Source organism: Pinus tabuliformis, chromosome 5_2, assembly GCF_031772625.1.
Source record: "Pinus tabuliformis cultivar Carrire ecotype Pingquan chromosome 5_2, CPIR1, whole genome shotgun sequence".
Classification (NCBI taxonomy): domain Eukaryota; kingdom Viridiplantae; phylum Streptophyta; class Pinopsida; order Pinales; family Pinaceae; genus Pinus; species Pinus tabuliformis.
In genome coordinates this window covers 1,039,720,530-1,039,745,948 of record NC_142306.1, presented here as the reverse complement: position 1 = coordinate 1,039,745,948, position 25,419 = coordinate 1,039,720,530, and the positions used below count along the sequence as shown (strand labels likewise).

At 37.9% G+C, this 25,419-nt stretch overlaps 1 protein-coding gene across 5 annotated transcripts in view; it reads left to right on the top strand.

The window, feature by feature from the left end:
• The window catches only part of TWD1 (FKBP-type peptidyl-prolyl cis-trans isomerase family protein), a 276,499-nt gene that overhangs the window by 93,649 nt on the left and 157,431 nt on the right, over positions 1-25,419 (top strand). Inside the window, exons 2-4 of one of the 5 annotated variants that reach the window (XM_089437392.1) lie at positions 15,152-15,249; positions 15,375-15,474; positions 15,653-15,685. In XM_089437392.1, coding sequence (XP_089293518.1) covers positions 15,429-15,474; positions 15,653-15,685 — 79 coding nt within the window. In that variant the 5' untranslated portion in view covers positions 15,152-15,249; positions 15,375-15,428. Of the gene's footprint in view, positions 1-4,343; positions 4,472-15,151; positions 15,250-15,374; positions 15,475-15,652; positions 15,686-25,419 lie in introns of all 5 variants that reach the window. The other 4 variants (XM_089437393.1, XM_089437391.1, XM_089437390.1 and 1 more) reach the window with 4 other exon arrangements.

The window sequence follows — 25,419 nt, the reverse complement described above, 5'->3', positions numbered from 1 at the left end:
AGTTATTTTTGGACCAATGTCCCCGGAAAACCCAACTTGGGAAAACCGGTGCAACAACTGAGGATTTTATTATTATGCAACAGTGAAATAATCTGAGTACAACTGGATGCTGAAACTGGCAATCCTACAGAGAAAAATTGGCAAGAAAAATCTTGTGAGAAATTTCCTCACTCCACAGGAAAATTCGGGCTCTGATCTCAACTCAAATTGAGTCGTCCATACTGGCTTTGCGCAGTTACTGCGTCACCCTAGTGCAATCACTTCTTCACTCAGCTCAACCCAGCTTCTCCTCAAGCTGTCTGGTCTGCTGCTATCTCGGAAAATGTCTCTGCTAGCCTCCGGAACCTTTGCCCAACTTTTGGCACTGAAACTTTGCTTTTTCCTAGCAGATTTGAAATTGCCTCTAGAGGCTAATGCACTGCTCCGTGTCAGCCTCAATGCGGCTCACTTGCCTCTCTGCAAATGCACTGACCAGAACTGGAATCCTTCCTCTGACTTCATTGTCCTCGCCCTTCTCTCACTGCTTCAATCTCTAGCTCTCTTTGGCAACTGACTGCCGCTATTCTGGAAGTCGGTCTGCTTAGAAATCGAACTGCTCAAGTGTGTTCTCCAAGCCCCATCGACTTCTTATAATCCTCCGTTGAGATTTCAACGGCCAAGATTAGATCTTAATCGATGGCTAGGATTAACTTGAAGTCGATCTGTGTGAGTTTCTAAAACATTCACACCTTGACTTAATTAATTTTGATTAATTAGTCATATTCCCTAAGTTTAGACTTAGGAAATATTTAAAAATTGACTAATAATCTAATTAAGTCATTTCTAGACAGAATTTCCAGAAATGATTTTTGGGTTTTGAAGATCTCATGCATTCTAGTCTGTCCACAAAATTTCAAGGCTAGAACACATTCGATGCTACAAAAACTAACACTCCCTCTTAGTGAGGAATGTGTTCTAGAGTTGCTGCCTCTGTCCTTGACTGGGACCGTTTGATGCGAGGGCCACATTCTCCTCCTCCTTCACCTGCTTTAATCCATTGCTACTACTATTGATGGAGCTCTTCACTAGAGCTCATCTCAACTCCTCTTGTTGCAAATTGGCCCACATCCTGTCCCACCTTGGCAAGGTGTCACCAAGATACTTTGGACAAATACCTGCCACTCCTCTGAGACATTGTTGACTCTTGAGTGCCAATCGCACTAGCTCTGTGGGTTGAGGCGCTGCCCCAACAACTGCACGCTGGTCCTGGATCTCCTGAATCTTGGTGAGGAAGGGGTCTATGCCTTCCCCCTTCTGCATCCTGGTGCATCTCAACTTCTCCACTAAGTACATCTTCTGCTACTCAAAAGTGCCTTAGTACAACGTGGTGAGAGTCTCCCACATTTCTCTGGCAATCCCTTTGCCGGCTATGTGTGAAACAATGTGATCCCGAACACCATCAAGGATCAACCTCTTCGCCCACCATCTCCTTTCTGTACTCCTTCAGCGGAGCTGCGTTTGTGGGGATAGCTACCATTGCATCTATAAATGGCTTCAGGCCATATTCCCCCAGAAGGAAGGACATCCTTGCCTTCTAGATGACAGTTGGAAACACCATCCAACCTGTCCTGATCTTGAAGTCCAGTAGTGGTCATTTCAAACAATGTCAAAAATCTCCTCTTCCCTTCTGCTCAGCTGCTGCTAGGCTGTTCGCACTCCCTTCTGGAGTGAGAAACTCTGCTCATAGCAACCACTGATCTGCAAGGGAAATCAAACTTCTTGAGACTAGAAGTTCCCTGAGGAAAATTTTCCTTTAGTGTGTGCTCTTCTTCCACCTGACGCTAGTTCTGCTCTAGCAAACTACTGCAAAACTACTGCGTCCAGCTAGAGATCTGCTTTGCAAAAAATTATTGGTTGCTCCCTCTGCCTTTGGAATTCCTCGATCTAAAGAGATTGAATTTTCTGTCTCTCTCAGAAAAAACAATTCTCCTCATGAAATTCGACCTTTTGGCCAAGGTGACTGCGGTGCTTATAGGGTTTCGATCTGCTACCCCTCAATGAACAATGAAACTCCCTCTTCCTTCGCTACTGATATCTCTGGCTAATCATCTGCGCTCTGATACCACGTGAACATTCGGAAACCTGAATCCTGTTGCAGCAACTGGAAATAATTCTCGTAACTGTTAAATTAATTTCTAGCAATTTATTTACTGTTTGCTACAACAAATACTGAATCAATCACATTGCAACCTACACAAATAAACTGCAAAAGAAATAAACGCTGGAGGAAATACTAGCACACACATAAAATGACAGTTATTTTTGGGCCAATGTCCCTGGAAAAACCTAACTTGGGAAAATCGGTGCAGCAGCTGAGGGTTTTATGATTATGCAACAGCGAAATAATCTGAGTACAACTAGATGCCGATATTGGCAATCCTACAGAGAAAAACTGGCAAGAAAAATCTAGTGAGAAATTTCCTCACTCCACAGGCAAATCTGGGCTCTTACCTCAGCTTGCTGTCCAAATTGGCTCTGCACAGCTACTGTGTCACCCTAGCGCAGTCACTTCTGCACTAAGCTCGATCCAACTTCTCCTCAAGCGGCCTGGTCTGCTGCTGTTTGGGAAAATGTCTCTCATGGCCTCTGGAACCTCTGCCCAGCTTCTCGCACTGAAACTCTGCTTTTCCCTAGCATATTTGGAATTGCCTCTAGACGCTACTGCGCTGCTTTGTTTCAGCCTCATTGTGGCTCACTTGCCTCTCTGCAAATGCACTCATCGGAACTGTAATCCTTCCTCCGGCTTCACTGTCCCTGCCTCTCTCTCACTGCTTCGATCTCTAGCTCTCTCTCTGGAAACTGACTGCTGCTACTCTGGAAATCGATTTGCTTAGAAATCGAATTGCTCAAGTGTGTTCTCCAAGCTCCATCTACTTCTTCTTATAATCCTCTGTTGAGACTTCAACGACCAAGATTAGATCTTGATCGATGGCTAGGATTAACTTGATGTCGATCCGTGTGAGTTTCTAGAACATTCACACTTTGACTTAATTAATTCTGATTAATTAGTCATATTCTCTAAGTTTAGACTTAGGAAATATTTAAAAATTGACTAAATTAGTCATTTCTAGGTGGAATTTCCAGAAATGATTTCTGGGTTTTGGAGATCTTATGCATTCTGGCCTCTCCACAAAATTTCGAGGCTAGAACACCTCCCCTGCTACAAAAACTAACACAAAGCTTGCTCTTTATGATATAGAATTTATTATTTAATTTTACCCCTTAAGATGAGGTGATTTATTGCTCATCGAGGTTAGGACATGCATGGGTTTATTGATCATCAAGGTTGGGACATGCAAGGGTTCCTTTTGATGAGACAGAACATCAAGTGCTCAAGAACTGGGTTATGGTTAATGAGGAGGGTAGAGCTCATGCTAGGCTTTTTCTCACATGCTAACATATGTCTCAGCCATCTTTTGCATTTTGATTTTATTTTTCTTTCGTTGTGGCCATATTATGCTTTTCCATTCGTTTAGCTGCACTAACATCTAGGACAATGTTTTCTGTCCCTACTTAGGGATGTGGATAAGAGGTTGCCAAATCCCAATAAACCAATGACAAGTTAGACCCGAAGAATGGAGATGGTATAAATGCCTCATAATATGACATGGAAAGTGTTAAGTATGGTGCAAGGGAAAATGAACACACTATTTCAATCCAGGTTTTCCAAGTAGTGCCCCTCCTATAACCCTAAGGCCTCAAGGGAGGTCCCACTGGACTAGGGCTAAAGATTAACCCCCCTGGTAAGGTGAGAGAACAAATTTATAGTCAAGATTGGTTAATCTTCTAGATCACCTCTTTATCCATACTAAATGCCCAAAACAACAAGTATAAGCACTTGATTGCAAAATGATCAAAGTACCTGTTGAGTAGCAACCCACCTTCATTTAAGAGGAATGTTCATGGTGAGAGGTGCATGGTTGATGTAGATGGTGGAGGCATATGGCATATCATCATCAAGAAGTGAATGTCAAGGGCTGCTGGCTGGCTGGTTGTCCAATGTAGGAGAAACGTTTTCTCATAGGGGGTTATCCATTTTGGTGGGTAACACAATGCACTTTTGGAGCATCTTGAACCCTAAAAGGGCATGACATCGTGCTTTCTAGAGGTTTACAGGTCACACATGTGGGCATTTATTGGCATATTTTATTGTTGAGCTAGTGGGTTGACTTGTAACCCATTTTTACTTTAAGTCTACTCAAAATCAAACTTGTTTTAGGGGCTTGTAGTGAATTATTAGAGGACCTCATTTAAAAAGATGATCACCTCTTTTCATTTGTAATCATTAAACTTGTGGATTTCAGCCTCTCTTGAAGAGCTCGACTTAGACTTGTTGTACTTCGCTGCTTGAGGAGATGTAATTTGATGTGGATTTTGGCTATTGGAGACTAGTTTTTTTGTTGTGGAGACATCTTTTTGGGATTGAAAGAAGGTATGTTCTTGGATAAATTGTGAGTATTTTGTTGCACATCTTTTATAGTTTTACATGTAATGGAATATTACTAGGGTTTCTATATTGTTCATTGTCTAAATGGAAATGTTTATTGGAAATTCCTGGTAATGAATGCATTTTAAATATATTATCCTTGAACTCTCTATAAAGCCTCCTAGTGAGCCCTTTTCTAGTTAATATCTCCCCTCTAAAAAAAGTAGCTAGGGTTAGAAAGTGAAAACTATGGTTTCCCCCTTACTCCATGCAAATATTTGATATCTCTATGGTTAAAGTTCCCAAGACACCATCACCCAAATAGGGAAAAGGCATTGGGATCCCTCTTGATCATCAAAACCTTGAAAAACTTGATCTTTTTCTCTACCTTGTCTTTTTCGACCCTTCAAGGCAAGCCACTCGGGCTAGTGCAAGGGCCAAATTCAACTAGGGGCTGCCTCAAGGCAACTTTGGAGCTGATTTGACATATTTCCACCTTGTTTGACCTTACCATCTCAAAATATAGCTTTTTTCTTTGGTGGAGCTTGCCTAATTGGGGATGATGTCATCAACCCTAGACAATTTGGGGCTCTTGAAACCCTAGTATTGCAAAACAGCTTCAACTTAGGGCTTATTGAAGGTTTGTCATTCCATGTTGTTGATCATATCTTTTAAGCAAACCTTTTCCCTGAGCTTGTATGCCTGGATGCATTATTATTGAATCATATCTTGAAAACATAGGCTTCTAGTGCTATTCTCTAGGTTTCCTAATTGGTACGTTGTTCCTTTACATAATGAATTGTTCCCTAATCCAAGTGAGAAGTACCTTGATCAAGCCTCTCCTACATCACCTTGATCCAATTGACTTAGAATACCTTTAGGTGATATATATACTGGGAAGCCTCCCATGTGATGAAATTCCACTAAAGAGTAGGAGGTGGAGTGCTAAGGTGACAGTGGCAGCCACCTCGTGTCTTAATCTAGCTCTTGCCTTGTGAGGCCTCTCACAAGGCCTGCTAGATTTTGAGGGAAAAGTTGCTAGAGAACGATTATCCTTGTAACCTTAGTCAATTTGACATGATTGCCATCCTTTAGTTGGTCTATGGAATGATGTGGGCAATGGGCTCCTCTACAACCTCCATTCTCAGCCTCAACAATCCATTAGTGCAAAGTAGTACTTCCAGTAGCACAGCATGTAAGAGAGACCATTAGGGAGAGATGCTAACCAGGTGAAGGAAAAAAGAGACCTCCTCTTCAAAGAAGGATTACCTTTTAAATCACCCTTGAATGGAAAGCTGGGTGTCATTCTCAGAGAAAATCTTTTGCATGAAAAGGAAATTGTCACTTTACTAAATTGAAACAGATTTTGCACTCAAAAGGCTTCTTTTTTAGTCTTTTGATTGATTCCTAAGGTGGAGGTATCATGTTTAATTCACCAGGGAATAGTTATGGGGCATGTCCTCACATTCTTGCCAAGTCTCTGGCCTCTTGTCAGCCTATAGTCCATCCCTGTGTTCCTCTTAACCATTCCATGTTTTCAATTAATTTTATTAGGACGTGCTTCTGTCACTCTCTGAGGATTAGGCCTTACAAGAGTTATTTGTCTGAACCACATGTGAATTTTAATAGTGTCTGCACTATTTCCTTTGTCAATGTCTCCAAGTTTGCAGTGGGAATCACTCAGATGATACTCGTTACAACTCATTGCCTAAAAATTGTCTGCAACAACACTATGTTTTATAATGGACATGGAGATGCTTCTCGTTGCTGAAACATGAACTGTTTCTCTAAGATTTCAGTGCCCTCTCTGTGAGCACAAACTTACATAAAGATGAACTGAAGGAAATGCACTATTTTTCCATATGATACTGCTTGTAGATAGTGGGAGTTGTTTTCAGTTGTGCAGCATGCATAGGCACATATTCATTTTTGTTAGGATTCATCAATATGGAAAATCTTAGTGGCTGTGGCTCTGCAATTGCTGCCAACCAGGTTTGAGGAGATAAGAGTGCTGGTGTAATAATTTTATGTTAAATGGGCTGGGACCCATGAGTAACTTTTATGACGGCAATGGAAATGATCAATCAAGCTCATTTAAGAAGAAGAAAAAATAATTCTTTTATCTCATATTGTGGAGAACTTCCATGATTCCATCACCTACTGCCCCATGTAAATCATATGTTCTCATAGTTGGTAGACTGTTAAGGGGTTCAGTGTTAGCATTGCATCAATCCCTGCTCTTCTCTATATTGTAGAATCTTCACTTCTGACTTCAAATACACCGATGATTACTGATGGTCAGTTGCTAGTATCTTGTTAATCTAGCATTGACGATGTTCTTGCTAGAGTCTCCATATTTGGATCTTTAGAAATAATAAGCAAATTGAAGGTGTTGTAATTCTCAAAAAAATATTTAACCTAGATCATAGAGGGAGTCAGATTTAACATCTATTTGCTATTTTGGAAGAGGACCTTCAGAGGAGGGATTATAATGGACATATATCATGGTTAGACCTGTTCAAGTCCAAGAAAGTAAGACGTGTTTTTTTGGCTGGAGTTGGTCTTCAATGCTTTCAACTTAAAACAGAAAATCAGTGAACTATTGATGCTACAACAAGTGCCAAATTAAGCCCAAAACTTGGAAAATTTTTCCAAAACTGAATTTGAAATTTTGAGTCTTCTTAGGTGTGATATTAAAAAAATATCAAATCTGATTATTCAGTTATGCAGAGAAATTCCAGCGAACTAAAATTTAGATATAGGTTAGATATGCAATTTTAGAGTATTTTGACCAATTAGATATGTTATTAGGGCACTTATATCACTGTTATGAAGATGAATTTACAACTATAACAAAACAAAGATAAATTTAGGGTTTAGAGAGCAAACCCTAGGCCCAAGGCCTTGAAGATGAACTTGCCCAAGTTGCCAAAAATTTCTCCAATGATTTTTCACCTGAAAACACCAACTTTGAGCAACTTTTTCCTGCAAAACCCACCAAGTATTGAGTCTTGAAAATTTCAGAAGGGTCAAATTAGGGCTAGGAGAGGGCTAAAGGCTCAAGAAAAGCTAGCAGCTAGGGAAAAGAAGGCAGAGAGGGCTGAAAAGGGGTCAAAAAAGGCCAAGGAAGGGAGAGTGAAGGGCAAAGGAGGCAGAGGAAGCCCCAAAGGGCTTGACGCTGGGGAATAGGGCAAATTAGGGCCCTAAAAGGCCACGACTAGCCTTTGAGGCAGCCGTCTACGGCTTAGGAGGGGAGCCGAGTGGCCTAGGGCCCACGGCTAGGCCTTAGAAGGCCTAAAACCCCTAATGTTGGGGCTAAGGAGGGAGGTCGAGGCCTCTAGGGCTTATGACCTGCCCTAAAAAGGTAAAAAATGATGACACAGAGGGGAAAGGGATGACGTAGGGGGGATAGAGGCCAACGCTGGCCCTAGGAGGGCTGGATCCAGGCCCCGGAAGGCTAAAAAATGAAACCCCAACTTCAGAAATTTATTTTCTTCAGATATGCAATTTGGCTCAATTTCTTCAATGGTTGGCCTTGCAAAAAAATTTAGAGACTAGATCTTACCCTCAAGGGCCTAGATCTAGCTCTATTCTAGATTTCTTCACTTGATCTCACCTGCACAAATAGATTTACAAATACCCAAAACCCTAAATATATACAAAATCTTAAAACCCCAAAACCCCAATTAGAAAAAATAATTTACAAATTATTTACAAAATTTACAAATATACAAGGGTTTTAAAATAAATTTTGAGAAATAATTTTTTATGGAGTTTTTCTTTGATAAATGGCTAATAATACTTTGGAAAATTAATGAACACTATAGCCTTAGCGAAGTTAAATCAACCACATAAATATTTGGAGTCCAAACAAAGTCGGTTCATGCCCACAGTTTGTGAACTTGGAGACGAAGGACTGGGGAACCTGCAAACACACTATATATTTCTCAAGAAAATTTGTTAGACATATGGCGAATCAAATCATCTAAGATAAACCCAAAATCTATCGATATAATGACTTTATCTCCATCTAATGAAAAAACAAATTCTAACATTAATCAACAGGATATAGGAAAACGCGTACCCAACACATACCACAAATCAACGAACACTGAACACCTTGAACTGCACCCCAAAGTCTTTATTATGATTCAAATAAATGTTCCCAATGGGAAAATAGTGTTACATCAATGCTTCTGCAACAATTTCTTAGCTAGATATCAGATGACTTTTGAGACAAATGACTCTTTAATTTATAGATAAATCCTCCAAGTGGAAAAATAACAGCTAGTTGGCTTGATCCTCATCAAAATAATCTTGGCCGTTGATAAATCCTTGATGACCTTTTAATCTTAGCTGTTGAAAATATTTATTTTGAGAATTTCTCATTAAATCATTTTTTTATTAGCTCAAAATTAATTATTTTGAGCTAATTTCCTCAAAAAATTGACTTTGACTTAACCACCAAGGTCCAAGGGTCCAATTTTTCTTGAAATTTCCAATATTCCCTTGGTGGGGGACCTCCAAAAATTAATTCTTTTGATACCCACGAATTTTTCCACTTGGAGAATTTAATTTTTCTAGACTTTTAATTTTGACTCTAATTAATTAATTTTCTAGCTTAGGATTAATTTTATTTTTGCCAAAAATTAATTAATTGACACTTGAGGGGATTAATTAATTTTTCCACCCTCTAATATTTTAGCCATGGTGTCTAAGTATGAGGGACCATGCACTAAAATATTTTTTACATAAGATTTTTACAAATTCAACCCTCAAAGGGGGAATACCCGTTTGACTTAGACCCTCAAATTACATACTCAATTTTGCGACACAATATGATCTAGTAGACCAAGTGATTTGTAATAAAATAATTTAGCCAATTAGCTTAAATTATTCCCAAATCACTTTTACATAAGACTTGACTAGAACACTAAGACTCACCTAAGACTTAAATGACAAATTCCACCCTAGCTTTGGGGTGAGGTTGGAGGGAAAAACTCTACCGACCATCTGTGTTTAGAAACACAGATGAGTCAGTGAGATGAAAAACCTCCTAGGATGAAATTATCGCCAAAATAATAGGCTTACCTAGGTTGTTACATACATTCATGGTCTTACTAACATCATTTACATAAAAAATTTGCAGAATGGGTTTACACTAAAACAGTACTGATGGTTGATGATCTCGATCCTTTGAAGAAAAATATGGTATATCTGCTTCATCGGAACTCTGAAAAAATGTGTGCAACAGGACCATAGCTAGAAGGGGTCTTCCAGTGACTAAGGAGTCCTTCAAACCTAGATCCCAATGTGAAGGCATTTCCAGTGTTTTTAAAACCGGAACCGGTGACCGGACCGGTCCACCTAATGAACCGGTTTACCGACCGGAACCGGTCTAACCGGGACTGGTTTGGTCTAAACGAACCGGTTTTAAAAAAATACATTAAATAATTAATTTTTAATGAAACAAAACTATTTTTAAGATGTAAAACCATGATTCCAAGCCAATAGAGACAAAATATGCAAAGTTTGCTCATTTATATACCATGCAAAGGTGATTATATCAAAATGGCACCGAGTGCAATACATATCATCGACAAAATAGCAAAATACATAAGAAATGAGGCTCTAAATGGCCTATAAAGTCCAAAAACAATGCTGCAAGCTATGAGGCCATTGGCCTACTACAAGTCTACAGTGTACACATGATCAATCATCAAGTCCATCAGCACTACTAGACACAGGATCATCATCAGGAGCTACATAGACATCATCTGGTTCAGAGTCTGAGGATGCCTCAGCCTGATCTGCAACCTCAGTATCAATGCCACCAATGACATCAAGGAGAGTACACAAGAATTTGCTCAACAATAAGCTCAGTTATGTATGATGTACATTACTACATCCAACATTTAGCAGGTAAACCTGGAAGGTAGTACAAGACTCCCCAAGTCTAAAGATATGCAGACTAAGTCTGCAGGGGTCTTCAGTTTCCTTTACAATCAATCAATTCACACATTCATTGCTGCTCTATGACTGCTGCCTACTGCTATTCTCACTGCATCTTCCTTTTGCACTTCCTGCTCCCTCTATGCAACTGTTCACTGCTCCCACTGATCCAACTGTCCACTAACACTGCTGTCACTTGCTTACTCGTAATACCAGGTTACTGCCATCAAGAGGATTACTGTGTCATTGCCACTTTCACTGTCCATACTACAGATCTGAAACACTGTAATATCATAGGCAGATAATCCTTCGAATTTGAGAGCAGAAACTAGCATTTCACAATCCAATTTTAACATTTGCTGAGGAACCAAGCTAAGGCCAAGAGGTAAAAACTAACCAGCATAACAGCTGACCAGGTATTCAAAAATGTTAACTATGGTAAAACCTGCTTTGCATGCACCTAGATCCCCAAGCATTTAGCTGTCCAACCATAGCAGCTGTTATCAACAATGCGGAGTATAAATACTCTCAAGTAACAAGAAAAGAATATTGGGAACAATATTTACCTGTGACAATGTGAAAATAATATTTATGCTTGCTGCGAAGACGACATAGTTATCAGAGTAAAACACTACTTAACATATATACTATAGGACAGGTGGCACTGAACTAATTTTATGCATTACATAATTTCAATGGATCGACGGAATTTATCTTGCTTCCCTTGAGCACACCTCATCAATCTCAGCTTCATGAAGAAAGATGGTTTCTACAGTAAGCACAGAATTCACAGAGCTGAGTTCCAATATTCATCCATCTCAACCAGGTGTCAGGTACTGACCCCTACTTTAAGAATGCCACAACACAATCCTCAAAAATGCTGCTTCACAGAACAACTTAACTACTAACAAGAAGATAAACAGAATAAGGAAAAATAGTAAGGCACAAACTAAGATCAATGTTCATTCGCCTAATAAGAAGGGCATCAATACAGCTTTCTTGTGTGGCGGTAAGTAACACCATATAAAGGTAAATAGGCAATATCGAAGTCAAGACATGCAATATATTCACTGCTGCAATTATGTGGTTTGAAGACTAGCACATAGCTAAAAGTATTCCCACCAACTAGCAATGATCCTGTTGGGCACATTTAATAGAAACATGTAATATAAGACAATAATGAATGGAACTTTATTCCAGAATCCAAATTTCATGTGGAACTGAGAGGAATTTGTGTGTAATACAATGACTGTATCTTCAGAACAACCCACCCTACACAACATTATTTCTGGGTGTCCAAACAAAAGCATGCATAAACTAAATCACATAGGTGTATGCATCAAAGTTTTAAAAACCGTTTAGATAAGTCACAGGTCACAAGTTGTGCCTAAAACCGGCCGGTTTTGTCCTAAACCGGCCGGTTTTTACCGGTTAGGTCAAAAAATCGGGCAAGTGATGGGTTAAACCGGGTTTTTAGGCCGGTTCCGACCGGCCAGCTAGCTAACCGGCCGGTTTGACCGGTTACCGGTTTTTCAAAACGGTTTTTAAAACTATGGGCATTTCTCATATAGGATCCAACATGCCAAGTAAGTACTTTTCCTTTGATGAATGCAACCCTCATTCCTTTATCCTCCAAAGCAGATATCGATACCAAGTTCTTCTTCAATCCCGACACATACATCACATCATGTAGCAAAACAGATTCCCCAGAGTCCAAATGAAATTTGATAGAACCAAAGGCCTTTACAGGATGAGTGGTATTGTCACCAAGAATAATCTTCAAATGATCTCCTTCTCTACCAAATTAGAGAGAACCTCCTTATATCCAGAGAAGTGATGAGAGGCCCCACTATCAACTAGCCAACTATCCCAAGTATCTGGAGGAGATGAACTAGATAATGCGGAAATAAGAATATATTCAGATTGATTAGTAGCATTACTTTCATACCTGGAGTTCCTTGACCTCTTTGATGGACGATAACTATCTTCACGATCATCGAGAGAGTTTATTCTTCTTCTTTCGTTTCTCCTTCCTTCTCTTCTATGATCTCTTCTTTCATACGATCTGTTGTTGTTGAAGCCATGATTATTGTTGTAGGACCTTGAAGAGTTTCTTCTTGGAGCATCTCTCTTTTCGAGACAATCTCGAGCATAGTGACCCTTTCGATGACAATTGTAGCATTCAACATCTCTATCTTGCCTTCTTGAATCCCTAGAATCTCGATTGGATTGAGGAGGCCTTCTTGATTGCATAGAGCAAGTAGCTCATCAAAAGAAGTGATCCTTTCCTTGTTTTTGATAGAAGTAATGAACATGTTCCATGAAGAAGGAAGGCCACTAAGGGCTGTCATCACCAATTCCCTGTTATGTATAATTTCTTGAGCAATCCGAAGTTGGTCCCTGATCTCAGTGATTCTTATGAAGAAGGATTGCACAGTTTCTCCCTTATGCAACTTAGACTCCTTGAGTTGATTTTTCAATTCCATTATATGGCTCAAATTGTTTACCTCATACATGCTAACAATCTTATCGTACATTTCTTTGGAAATCTTCAAGGATGAAATATAAACAAGTAAACGATCTCTTAAAGAATCAATAATGATCTTCTTAGCTTTAATCTCACCTTTCTTATACTTGGATTTGATAGCTTGAGAAGCATTTTCTAGTGGTGGTGAAATCTTTCCTTCCACGTACTCCAAGACATCATACTCATCTAAGGTGACATTGATCCTGGTCTTCCATGCTGCAAAGCCAGATGAGTCAGATAGCTTTTCATTATCCTTGAAATAAGAGGTAGACATTTTTACCAAAAGATTTTCCCCTTTCAATCAGCTGCTTAGAATATGGATGCTCTTGCTCTATGTCTCTTGTGTTTGTCTTCACCTCAGCTCTGAAACCATGTTAATATTTCATCAATTGTTCTATGCTACAACTATTACTTCAACAATATCCAATAGCATCCAATTTAACAATTTCCGCTTCTTCAATTTAACCAATGACAGTAGAGCAATAGTAGATAGAACAATTATTCAAATGCACAATGAAAGACAGCCAAGAGACAAGAGACAATATTTGGTCAATGACCAGGGAAAATCCCCACTAGGGGGAAAGCCATTGCAAATCTTTTTCTATTTGATTGTCTTCAAATGTTCAGCAGAGCGAGTACATCAACCCAGAGTCAAAGTCAAACTTTGACTAGCCAATATCCAATGTCCAAATATTCCAAACAACTATCCAAATCAGGGACAAAGAAGAGAGATGAAGTCAACAATAGTCAAATCTGATCCTTCTGAATATCTGTCCCAGTCAACAGCTGTCAACAGCAGCAAAGTAAACCCTAACCAGTCAACAGTCAATGATCAATACAGTCCTCTAGAAACTTGGTCAGGGGCAGTCAAACTCGGCCTCAAAATCTGGTCAAAGTCACCTCAAAACAGTCCCAAAAGTCAGTCAAACTTGGTCAATGTCTGCACTTCTTGCTGCGGTCAAACCTGCTGTCAGCCCTGAGGTCAATGCAGGTCAACTAGCCCAGATTTCCTTGATCTTTGTGCCCTCCAATGCGGCCTAAATAAACAGAAAAATTCCACCCAAAAATGCAGTCAAAGGAGGTCAAATACACCCAAGTCAATGCTGGTCAATGCCTTGCAATAAATCTGAAATTTGGCCAATCTGAAACAGCCACCTGTCCCTTCGCACATGTGAGAGATTCCTTCCAATTCTGAACTCTACGAACCAATAGAATGAGGAGAGAGAAGATATGTTGTGAGTTGATGAAGTGCCAAATGAGGAGGACTAAATTGTATTTATATGCAACTTGAGGGGTGTCATTTTGTCTATGAGATGTGTCATTTGACCCAAGGCCGACCTTGACAATTTTGTATTTGTGGGCTTGAACTAAAAAATCCACTTTTCCTTATACGAATTGAGTGCTTCAAAAGTCAATTTTGGTCCTCTCAAAAAGAGGAATTCAATGCAATAATTATCTCCATCAAATGGGCTGTCCAAAGTGGAATTTGGCCCTAGTTGTACAATTTAACATCTTGAACAGGGCATTATTATATGTCTATTTTATTGTTCTGTTTGTGGTTATCAACAAAATTGTGGCTATTTTGTCCTATCTATGGTGCTTTTTCTTTTGTTGTTGCATTCCATCTTGTTGCTAGCTGTTATCTTGTAGATTCATGACACTCATATTGTTATTAACGAGTTAAACATGCAATTGATTGAAGTCTTATGGTTATCAGCTCATCATGTGAAGGTGTACTTTGTTACTATATGAAATGGGTTAAGTCAAGTCACAAAATCCTTATGAAGATATCATTAGGAAGTCCTTTTTATTTGGGCATATGATTGTGTTTTGCAACTGTTGTGTATGCTAACCTCTGTATACAAAGAGGCCCCTCTCTTGAAGTGGGTTATCATCATTGAGTGGATGCACTTTTTGGGAAGACCTTTTTGGTTGGGTAAATGATTGTGTTTTGCAACTGTCGTTTATGCAAACCTCTGTGTGCAAAGAGGCTGTTATCTTGAAGTGAGTTATCATCATTGAGTGAATGCATTTTTATTGTATACTGTCACATCCCCATTTCCGTTGATCATGTGACTTGACTGCAAGTTGGAGTAAGAGCATCATGATAATTACCCAATATCAGAAAAATATGATAAAACCAAAGAAGTAATTTCAATGACATGTTTAATAGCGACATCCTAATTAGCCTGTCCATTTGTATCTAGTGTTATTGAGTTGTTGGAAAGAGACTGTCCATTAGATGTGCATTTAGCATAGCCTGTGCATACCTTCAATATATTGGCAACCACCACCACCGTTAGAGGTACTTTAAATGTATTGTTTAACTTTTTGTCTTCTGTATAATCATTTGGTTTATTTGTCATTCTCATCAAACATTTTATGTAGGGGAACAAACATTTATTGGTTTCTGTGCTGTTGTTTGACTAGACAGTGTGTAACTGCTCTTCAACAAATATATTTTAGAAAGAATCTCTGCTATTTATGGAGATGGACGAGATTCAGGAACACTCCCAACCCCAATCCAGTGGTAATGGTTTTATTTCAAATCCTCACTTAATCTCCTAGAGCTCCTTTGACCGTTCTTTTAATTTTTCAATTAGTTTTTTGTTGGGTATGGTTCTCATGGTTGGTTATTTAACCTAAATTTCAGCGGTTATAGGCAATGCCTATTTCAATTTTCATTCTATTTTTCTGAATCTTTGCAGAGAAGCAGGATATTTCTCCAGAATCTGACACAGGTTTTTCTCCCAGAACTTTCTCTAATTGATAGTCCTAAGAATACTATATACGATGTTGAATTTTAACAGTAATTTATTCAAGTGCTAGAAGTCACAGACTGTTTGCAGTTTTGTTAATGCTTACTATAACCTGAGTTTGTTTTGTGCCTTGTCACTGGACTGAATTTATAAAACTTCATCGAAATTTCGTCTAGGAATATGTGAAAACGTTGGTGTCAGGGCCATTTTGTCACTATCAATCACTTTTGTTAATGCTTACTCTATTTTTAGGATGCTTTGAAGTTTGTATACAGGCTGTATTCCAAATTATATTAGATAGGTAATTTTGATAACAGGGTCACTTTCTAGTATCATCAAGTGAAAAACAAATTTATCTTATTTACTTGCTGCCTCTGACTGGATTCTCTGAGGAACTTTTGTTAAGATACATATAACTAACTTAATTTGTGTTTTTTCTTTCTTTTTGTCTTTTTACCCTTCTGTATGTAATCCCCTGCTTTAAAGATTTTACAATTTTTTCTTTGTAACTTAGCCTATCTGAAAATAGGGAATACAATTTAATTTGGAGATGAAGGTACTGTTCGGTATATGTTATATTCTTTGCTTAAATTATATGCACCATGAACAAAGGGGGGTCCCTGGGAGGCTGAACAGCCCCCTGCACAGTTTGGGGCAATGCCCTGAGAAACTTTTTTGGGCTGTTTTTGGCCCACGGTTTTGCTAAATGCGGTTTTGTGGTGCATGGTGGTTTTACCCATGGTTTTGTAGTTTCGGTTATGGAACTACGGTTGGAGCAGTGGTTCATGTATGCCGCGGGAGATATATTGTATTGTAATACACTGTACATAAAATATAATGAAAAAAAGGCTTGCTGGTTTTCCTGGGTTTGGGTTTCCAGGATAAAATCTGTGTAAATTTGTATGTTTTCCATTGTATATTTTCTCTTTTTGTTAAGAATTTGTTTGCAGTGATTAATTGTACAGGGTTAAAACTTACAGGTACATCTTAAGCGCCCTTGATAATGAAGAGTTGATAGTTAGAAAAATGAACTACACTAGGCCACTGTGAATTCTATTTAAAGATACTGAAAACAATTTAATTTGGAGAGAAAGTGAAGCAGTCCTAATTTAAAACATCTCTCTTGAGAGTTAATAAAGAGGAATTAAAGAAAATAAATAAAGATAAAATTTCCTCTTCGCACAAGAATATGTTATTTCATTATCTATAGATTAAGAGTAGAATAACCTAAGAATCTCCTCAAGGCTAATATATTACTTGTTAGGTGCAGGAATCTCTTTAAGCATGCAGAACAAGCAATGTTGCAAAGCTAGTTATTAGCAAAAAATTGGCGGGGGTTATACACTAAGGGTATGTGAAAATCGGGGAAAACATTAGCAAACTTAAAAATTACAACACAGACATGTGCACACATGTGCAAACTCATACTAGGTTCTCCAAGGAAAACCTCGCAAGATTCCTTCCTCTTCCTTGAAACATCTGGATGGAGGGCACCTCAACTGTGAACTACAATAATGGCTGGTAACCCCAAGGGACTTAATCAGAGTTTAACTTGTGATGTATGTTCATCCCGTGACAAGATACCTTGGGTGGATGGTTCAAGTGATTGTGCTGACCCTTGGGGTTACAGTGTACGCACACACATTTTTTCTTTGTAAAAGATAAAATAAGATAATTTTATTACCAATGTCTAGTGAATGACCATAAATAGGTGAAGGGGACTATTAGGTACATCAGAATCACTGCACAATGAGTGCGAATGCAGCTTCAATAAAAGAAGATGTAATCTAAGATCTAGAATTTAAATTCTATCATCCAGAAGTGAGATACAAAGTAGGGTACCACAAGGAGAAAGAAACCTTGTAAAGAACCAACAAGAACGTCTTGATAGAAGATACTCGGGGAGAGTGCTCAAGGACTCATGGTGCCATAACCTACCAATGAGAAAGAAAAGTTGCCAACCGCTGAGTTGGTCCTTGCAATAAGTGGATCACTCTTACATTTGATGCAAAAGCAAATAAAATAAAAGATTGTCTGGATGAGTTGGATTTGGAAGATATGGAAGAATGGGTTTGTGGTGCATTATGTTGCTTGGAAGATGTTGTTCTCTGTTGAGATTTGGAGGAGGTAGAGGAAGAGGAATGTTCACTGTGATGGAAAAATCTGTCTTGGGCCTTGTTGTCGCACAGAATGTCTAGGCACTGCGACAACGGCTCAGATCGGCGGCTGTCACCCTGATCCCCAATCTTTCTGTTTAAGCTGTCTCCCTACAGTAGGCTAAGCGGGGTAGACCCTATGGAAAAGTGGAATGAAGAAGAACTAGTTGGGAACCAACCAGTTCGGGAGACACAGTGACGTGATCCAGTACTTGATTAAGATTTAGCAAGACTTATAGGATTTGATTAGATTTTAAACGATTGATACCAGTGCCTTATGGAGTCAACGATCTTGCTAGGGAAATTAAGACCAAGTAATCGATTAACAACTATTGCTTAGATGAATGACTATTTTATATGAAATGCAGATCCTAAAACTAATGTGAGATGTAAGAATCTTGGTTAGTTTTAGTTAAGTGCCTATTTAAATGTGAACCCTTCAATCCTTGCTATGTTGAGTTTGATTTCGTAGTAATTGAGAGAAGATCAGGAGAAGCACACTAAGGTGTGATTAACGATAGCTCTCCTGAAATTCTAACATACCCGGTGCCTTTGGTGCTGCAGAGAACTCTGGCTCTGACGACTGCAAGGTCACTGTTTTAAGTACTATTAAAACAGGCTTCTCAAGAAAAGACAGATGGAGATCTATCTGTCTATCGACCAAGCTTATGTTTAGAAGTAAATTTTATCCATGCAAAGCTTATATGCAAATGCACTGGAAGATGAGATGAAGTTAGATTTGAGAATGGGAAAACACTTATGCCGCAAAAGCCCTCAATTACCCAAATGAAATGCTCGCCTTTTTTTAGATGAAGACTTAGAAAATAAACTCTTGAAGATACTATAGTTAAAACTCCAGCTTATTTCAAATCTTCTTGATACAATTTAGCTCAAAGAGAACAAAAAAAACTTTGCAATTCGATATCAATGTCAATAGATGCTAAAAAACATACTCAGTTTATGAAACAAAGAATATGCATTTTATCACAATTCCATGACAGAGTACTTAATTTTCAGAAATTAATTTTGAGGACAGCAGTAAGAAAAACTTTATGACAGCAGCAATATGACAATGAAAACAGTAAGCTATCAATGATATCTTTATGCCAAAAATTTACCGAAATTTTTCCAAACTTGCCCACATGAATTATCAAAAAATTTCAGCCTGTTGTGATGTGATTTCCGGAATTATATCAGATCTAATATACTTATTATAGTCAGCAATTAAAACATGAAATACGCCTAATGATGAATGCCCAACTCAAGAAATTAATTCCTTGATGTATTAGACAACTTAGGAACTGATTTTAGGCTAATCCATATGAAGTTTTTCCACTGTTATATTTTAGATTTCAGAAACAGAATTATTCAGAGATAACAGTGACCCAAAATGTAGATCTAGGCCAAATTCTTGATACACATCAAACATAAATGACTTATTAATGTATTTAGCAATTTTTTGGTTAATTTCAAACGACTTAGATATGTTTTTCACCACTATTAGAAAGGTATATGACTGTTGTAGCAAACAGTGAGGAAAAAGATGGTTTAGAGATCAAACCCTTAGGCCCTAGGCCTTGAAGATCACTTGCCCAAGTTGCCAAAAAAATTTCAATATCTGAAACACAAATTTTCTGCAAAAACCCACCAATTATTAGCTTCAGAAAATCAAATATTCAAATAAAAAATGGAGCAAGAGAATCTAGGGCCAATGAGAGCTAGCACTAGGCCCAATAGAACTAGCATTGGGCTAGGAGAAGGCAGATCTGGGCTTAGGAGCCCCAAAACTTGAAACCCTTGTTCTGAAAAAAATTATTTTGCTTCAGATCTTCAGATTTATTGCAAAATCTTTAATGACTGGCCTTGTAAAAAGATTTAGGATAAGATATTGCCCTCCAGGGCCTAGATCTGTCTCAAATTTTGAAATTTGGTACCGGAGGATAGGTGGTTCCCTTAGGCTTTGATCTTTGGCCTAGGGAAAAGTGTCCAAAAGAATTTATTTTTTCTCCTAAAGTGACTTTATAATTTTTATAAAGTCAAATCTAATTTAAAAGTGATTTTAAGTGATAAAGTTACTAAAGTCTAATTTTAAAGTGACTTTTATAAAGTCAATGAAAAATTAGAAAGGAAAAGTGACTTTGGAAATAAATGACTAAGTGGGTATTTATTAAAGTGGGGTGAATTAAAAAATAGAAAGTGAGATTTAAATGAGCATTTAATCTCAGCCCTAGATCTCAATCCATTTCAGCCATTGGATTTAGTGATCACCCAAAAGTCACTTAGGGTTGGATTAAGGGAGGAAAATGAGGAAAAGATCATTCATTATTTCATGAGCAGATTGAGAGAGAGAGAGCAAGAGAGCAAGGGAGATTTCTGGACATGGAGGAGAAGGAGGCAACAACTTGGTACACATACCAAGGCAGCATTTAAGCAAATCCGTACAACTGAATGAGCAAACAGTAAAGGCAGATTTTTTGCACAGAAATCAAGGGCCGTACAGCGGATTTTCCGCACAAAAATCGAGGTCCGTACAGTCCGTACAGCCTGTACGTACAGTTCGCACTGCAGCTGTACAACAATTTTCAGTGTTCTGTTTTGCTGTTTGGAAATTTTTAGTGGGTTGTGAGGCTCAGAAATCGAGATAAGTTGTAAAATTTGTTTGCTGAATTTTTTGCTGAATATTTCTCACTGTAAAAGGCATTTTCCAGAAATAAGAAAGAGCTCTCGAACTGGTTTTCCCCAAGAGTTGTAGGGGGTTTTTCCAGGGTCACCTTGACAAAAAATCTCTGTGTTTAAATGTGTTTTAATGGCTGTTTGTACCTGCTGATTTTTATTTCTGCATTTTCCAACATTCTGTAAAATTTCCAAAATTTGTGTTTTCAGCAAAAATTTATTTTTTCAGTTGTTGAATGTATGGATATGGGAAAGGGCATTTAACTATATGGGAGAAATAAGGTGAAACTGAAAACCGGGATGGGAAATGAGAAATTTTTACATCAAAACCCCCAGATTTGCTTGAAAAATCTCAGATCTGAAGATTTACTTGGTTGATTTCTCAGATCTATTCCTGCAAACAATCTTTGAGCCCAGATCTTGCCCTCCAGGGTCTAGATCTAGATCAGATCTAAAGATTTCCCTGGCTGATTTCTCAGATCTATTCCTGCAAACAATCTTTGAGCCCAGATCTTGCCCTCCAGGGTCTAGATCTAGATCAGATCTAAAGATTTCCCTGGCTGATTTCTCAGATCTATCCCTGCAAACAATCTTTGAGCCCAGATCTTGCCTCCAGGGTCTAGATCTAGCTCAGATTTGATGATTTTCTTGGCTGATTTCTCAGATATATTTCTACACAAGTGAAAAGAGAAAAACTCAATACCCAATATGTACAAAAATAGAGAAAATCCCAAAAACCCAAGTGTTAAAATTCAAAATTATGTTACAAAATTTCAGATCTACACAAGTAAATAAAAGATATATACAAATAATTTACAAATCTATCAGATCTGAGGAGTATGAGTCCAACTCCGCTCCCAGATTTGATAATCTAAGGTTTTAATAGCCAAATCTATCAAAATTTCCACAAAATATTTAAAAGATTTTGATATTTTTGAGAGGTACTAGCCCAAAAACACCCTGCAGAAAAAAGATTATCGTTAGATAAATCCTGAGGCTTATATGAAGTAGGCTCTTCAGAAAATATGTGTTGAGAGTTGGCTGGTCCAACCGAGAACTATCCCCAAACGCTCAATGAAAACCTGAGAGATCTTCTGCAAACACTAGATCAACCATCAAATAGAGTAGAGATAGAACAACAATAAAATTCTGAAGAAATAGAGATACCTGCTATTTCAATCAAAATAAAAAATGTTACCTTAGATCCAACAAACTGAATAAGATACCTGTATTCAGATTATTTTAAGAGAGCTATTGATTGATAATTTTCACATAATATTAAGTAGAAATTAAAACAATTTTATCATAAATTCATGAAGAGGAACGCTACAACACGTTGAAACGCCAAAGACTTTTGCATTAATTCAAAAAGGTATACAAAACAGCTTGAGAGTTTAGTACACGATCCAAATATCAGATGATCTTGACTGACAAAATGACCTCCTATTTAAAGATATATCCTCCAATGGCTAGTTCGAGTGATCCACGTCAAAGCAATCTCGACCGTTGATAAGGATCACAATTTCTTTTAATCTCATCCATCGAAATTTTAAATTATTGAGGAAGTTCGAAAATTTCAATTAAATGTATTTTAATTAATTCAAAAATTAAATTTTTGAATTAATTTCCTCAAAATTTTGACTTAATCCCAGGGACCAAGGGCTTAAAATTTAGCAAAATAATTAATTTACCTTAGTCCCTGGACCTCTTAAAATTTAATTTTTTAAGGACCAAAATTTTTTGCCTTTGGAGAATTTAAATTTAACTAGGACCTAGAATTAATTAAATTTTTGGCTTAAGATTTTAATTAATTTTGGCCAGAAAATTTAACTAATTAACCTATGAGAGGATAAATGATTTTTCCAACCCTCAGGACACTTTACATCATGAGTTTTACATTTTTTACATCACAAGGGGGAAAACCCATCTGAAAAGGACCCTTACCGACTACCCAGTTCTGCGACACAAATATAATCTAACAGATCAAGCAATTTGTAATAAAATAACCTAACCAAATAGTTAGGATTATTCCCAAATCACTTTTACATAGACTCGATCTAGAACACTAGGACTCCCCTAAGATCCCAGTGACAAAATCCACTCTGGCTTTGGGGTAAGGCTGAAGGAAAACTCTGTCGACCATCCGAGAATGGATCAGTGAGACAAAAAACCTCCCGGAATGTAGATCATCACCAGAAAAATAGGTTTACCTAGGCAATTACATACACGACACGGATCTGCTGAGATTATTTACAATTTACACATGCAGAAAGGGTTTACAATATAACATGATGATCAGGCTGATGATGATAGTTGAACGGCACGGACACGTCGATCAGGCGCTATCCCTTTTGTGAAAAAGGGGGTGTACTGCTATGGGTCATTGACATGTAGTGGTCAACAAGCCTAAATACAACAATGCTTCAAGGGTCTTGTGGATGGAGATTGGATGGCTTCCCATGATGTCACGGATTTGGAGCTATTGCAACAAAATCTAGCACCTTAGCGCAAAGCCTCACTAGGCAACCTAGATTGAGTGCAACAATGCAAGTGTTACCATTGTTACCTTAGCAACAACTACCCTATTTTAGTAATGGACACAATTTAACACAAGACTATCATAAACTCTCTTTAAATCGAAATTTGGAGCAATACAATAGGTTATAAGTTATAACAACAATGAAAATAGCCTTGGAATCTATGATAAAAAGTGTAAATGAGGGCTACAATAATGAGTATTACAATGAATTTTCTGTGGCTAAAAGACATAATAGCACTATAAACCCTAGATGTTAGCCCTAAATTAGGTTTGGAAATGGATGTAAAATGGCACTTTTGTTTTTCCAATTAATTGCAAACAAATCCTAACCCTAGGACAATAGCATCGAAGACAATCAATGCCGAAAATGTATGATTTTGCTATAGATAAACCCTAATTTACCTTCGAACTATTAAATAAAATGACTTTTAGGGTTTTAAATGTTAATGTTTATAGCACTAAACATGAACTTCTGCATATGTCTAGTCTCGACATGTGGAAGTCATCCAAGAACAATTAAATAAAATGACTTTTAGGGTTTTAAATGTTAATGTTTGTAGCACCGAACATGAACTTCTGCACATGTCTAGTGTCAGACATGTGGAAGTCATCCAAAAAGGTCCTTTTTATTTTGTAATTAAATTTAATTATAGTTAATTATTAAAGTGAAGAGTGTTTTATTATTGAGTTAATTAATGTCTAATATGTTGGAAATACTGAGAGGGGGGTGAATCAATATTTCTTATCAATTAGTATATTTTTAATTCCACAGAGCATTAGTTGTTATTAGCATCAGATAAACATAAACATCATCAACACCATTCAACAAAGCATAACAGACAAAGATAGTAGACACAAAGTTTTTAGGTGGAAACTCCTCCGGGACAAAAACCACCGAACGCTTCTTAATACTTGTCTTCAAAATTTACATCAAGATTTTAGCTCCAACTAAAGGAGTCTTCAATGCTTTGATTTACAAGCTCTAGCCCGTAGGACACTCCAATGCCCTGTATACCATCTGCAACTAGGAGGACACTCCAAAGCCCTAGTTTACAGGCTCCAACCTGAAGGTGCTCCAACACCATGTGTACTAGCTGCAACTGGACGGATGCTTCAACGCCCTGTGCAGGCTCCAACTTACCCTAGCACCATCCTGTTGCTATGAAGTGTTCTCAGGCTCCAACTTGAAGGAGACTCCACTATCTTGCCTTGCACCAACCTGCCACCCTAAATAGCCAGCGAACCACATTTCACAATTTTCAAACTGGATCCGCCTGTGCTTTGAATCAATATAAATAAACTGCAAAACTCTGTCAAACTAATTTTCCTCTATATGTCAAACTTTAGTTGTCAACATCAACCACTTCAATCTCTGTCCAAACTACACATCAAACGCTAGTTGACAACATGAACAATTTTGCTTTTGCCCAATTAGCTCCTCATCAACAAAGACTGTAAACTCTCATTTTAATCAATTATATATACATCTATTGACCCACTAGTTATGCAGGGACAATGTTAAGTACTGTTAAGACCATTCACATGAAGATCACTGTCACTGTTACATTCAAATATATCACATTGTCACGTCTCAAGTCAAGTCATATCAAGGGTCATTGTCTCAATAACTATCAACAAGTGTCACTGTCAACATTGTTGTCACATTAAGGGTTTCAAATTATTGCGACAAATGTTATTACAGAAAATACTGTCATAATTTCACTGTTCACTAGGGCACGTAACATTACGCAACAAAATCACTGTGATGCTAAGTATATCCTTGTCTTGTTTCCACTTGTGGATCACTATCCAAATCACTATTACTGTCAAGAAGTCCCGTCTCACCAAGACAGTCATATATCGCACAAGTCACTGTTGTCATGAATCATACCATAAGAGCAAGGCCACTGTTTCATTGTCTTTCATCAAGATTGTTGTGCCAAAAGTCACTGCCACTTATCATGTCAAGTCAATACATATATCGACCACTGTCTTATTATTAAGTCCTGTTGTCAATCACTGTTATATTACTGTCACGAAGATCTCCTTTGAATCAATGAATGGCCACCACATAATGTTGGAATTTCTAAGTCTAACTGTTAGAAATCCTTCCTGTACTTTCTGATTTATTTCTTCCTACTTGTTTTATTAATTAACAAGTTATTTACCATGTAAATACTGAAAATAAATACAAGTACAGTCTCAACACATATAGATCATCAACTGAAGGAAAAACAAGCACACAAGGGACACCGTTATTTTTGGACTAATGTCCTCGGAAAAACCCAATGCGGGAAATCGGTGCAACTATCTGAGGGTTTTATTATTAAGCAATTTCAAAATACAAT